Source organism: Eimeria mitis, genomic scaffold (assembly GCF_000499745.2).
Source record: "Eimeria mitis Houghton genomic scaffold, Emh_scaff1585, whole genome shotgun sequence".
NCBI classification, from domain to species: Eukaryota; Apicomplexa; class Conoidasida; order Eucoccidiorida; family Eimeriidae; genus Eimeria; species Eimeria mitis.
Window position 1 is genome coordinate 3681 of NW_013569864.1, and position 814 is coordinate 4494.

The following is an 814-nucleotide window of genomic DNA, read 5'->3' on the forward strand; positions in this document are numbered from 1 at the left end:
GGGGGCCCCCCTGAGAGTAGTAGAGAAGATAAGGAGGAGCCAGGCGCAGCAGACGCACCGCCCAGGTATCTGCAGCAGCAGCAGCAGCAGCAGCAGCAGCAGCAGCAGCAGCAGCAGCAGCAGCAGCAGCAGCGGCAAGACATATATCGTTGCAACGGGACAGCAGCAGCAGGTAGTGCTTATGAAAATGGCAACAGCAGCAGCAGCAGCAGCAGCAACAGCAGCAGCAGCAACAGCAGCAGCAGCAGCAGCAGCAGCAGCAGCAACTTACAGGGCCAGGCGTTTCCTCTCTTAAGTACGAGGCCTTCGAGCACAGGGGTTTGTAGCCGCTGCTGCAGCAGCTGCTGCTGCTTCAGCCGCTGCTGCTCCTGCCGCTGCTGCTGCTTCTGCTGCTGCCGCTGCAGCCGCTGCTGCTGCAGCTGCTGCTGCTGCTGCTGCTGCTGAGATCTTTGCTGCCTTGTCTCCAAACGAATCTGCTGCTGCTGCATCAGCTGCAACCAGTGCTGCTGCAGCTGCTGCTGCTGCCTTTGGTGGAGCTCTTGTTCCTGTTTTTGCCGCTGCAGCCACTGCTGCTGCTGCAGCAGCAACAGCTGCTGCTGCTGCTGCTGCTGCTGCTGCTGCTGCTGCTTGGGGCTAGGCAGACACAGCTCCTCGCCTTGATCGTGACAGCAGCGCTGCATTGCATGCATTCATTAGTAAAACTGCTGCAAGAGCAGTGTTGCTGCTGCTGCTGCTGCTGCAGCAGCTGCTGCTGCTGCTGCTGCTGTTGCTGCTGCTGGCGTCGCCGCTGCTGCTGCTGCTGCTGCTGCTGCTG

At 60.8% G+C, this 814-nt stretch overlaps 1 protein-coding gene across 1 annotated transcript in view; it reads right to left on the reverse strand.

The window, feature by feature from the left end:
* The window catches only part of EMH_0040070 (uncharacterized protein), a gene marked incomplete at both ends in the record, with an annotated part of 3981 nt that extends 3292 nt beyond the window's left edge, over positions 1 to 689 (reverse strand). The window contains one exon of the mRNA XM_013495462.1: positions 272 to 689. Within this exon, the coding sequence (XP_013350916.1) occupies positions 272 to 689 (418 nt within the window). The remainder of the gene's footprint in view (positions 1 to 271) is intronic.
* Between the last annotated feature and the right edge of the window lie 125 nt (positions 690 to 814).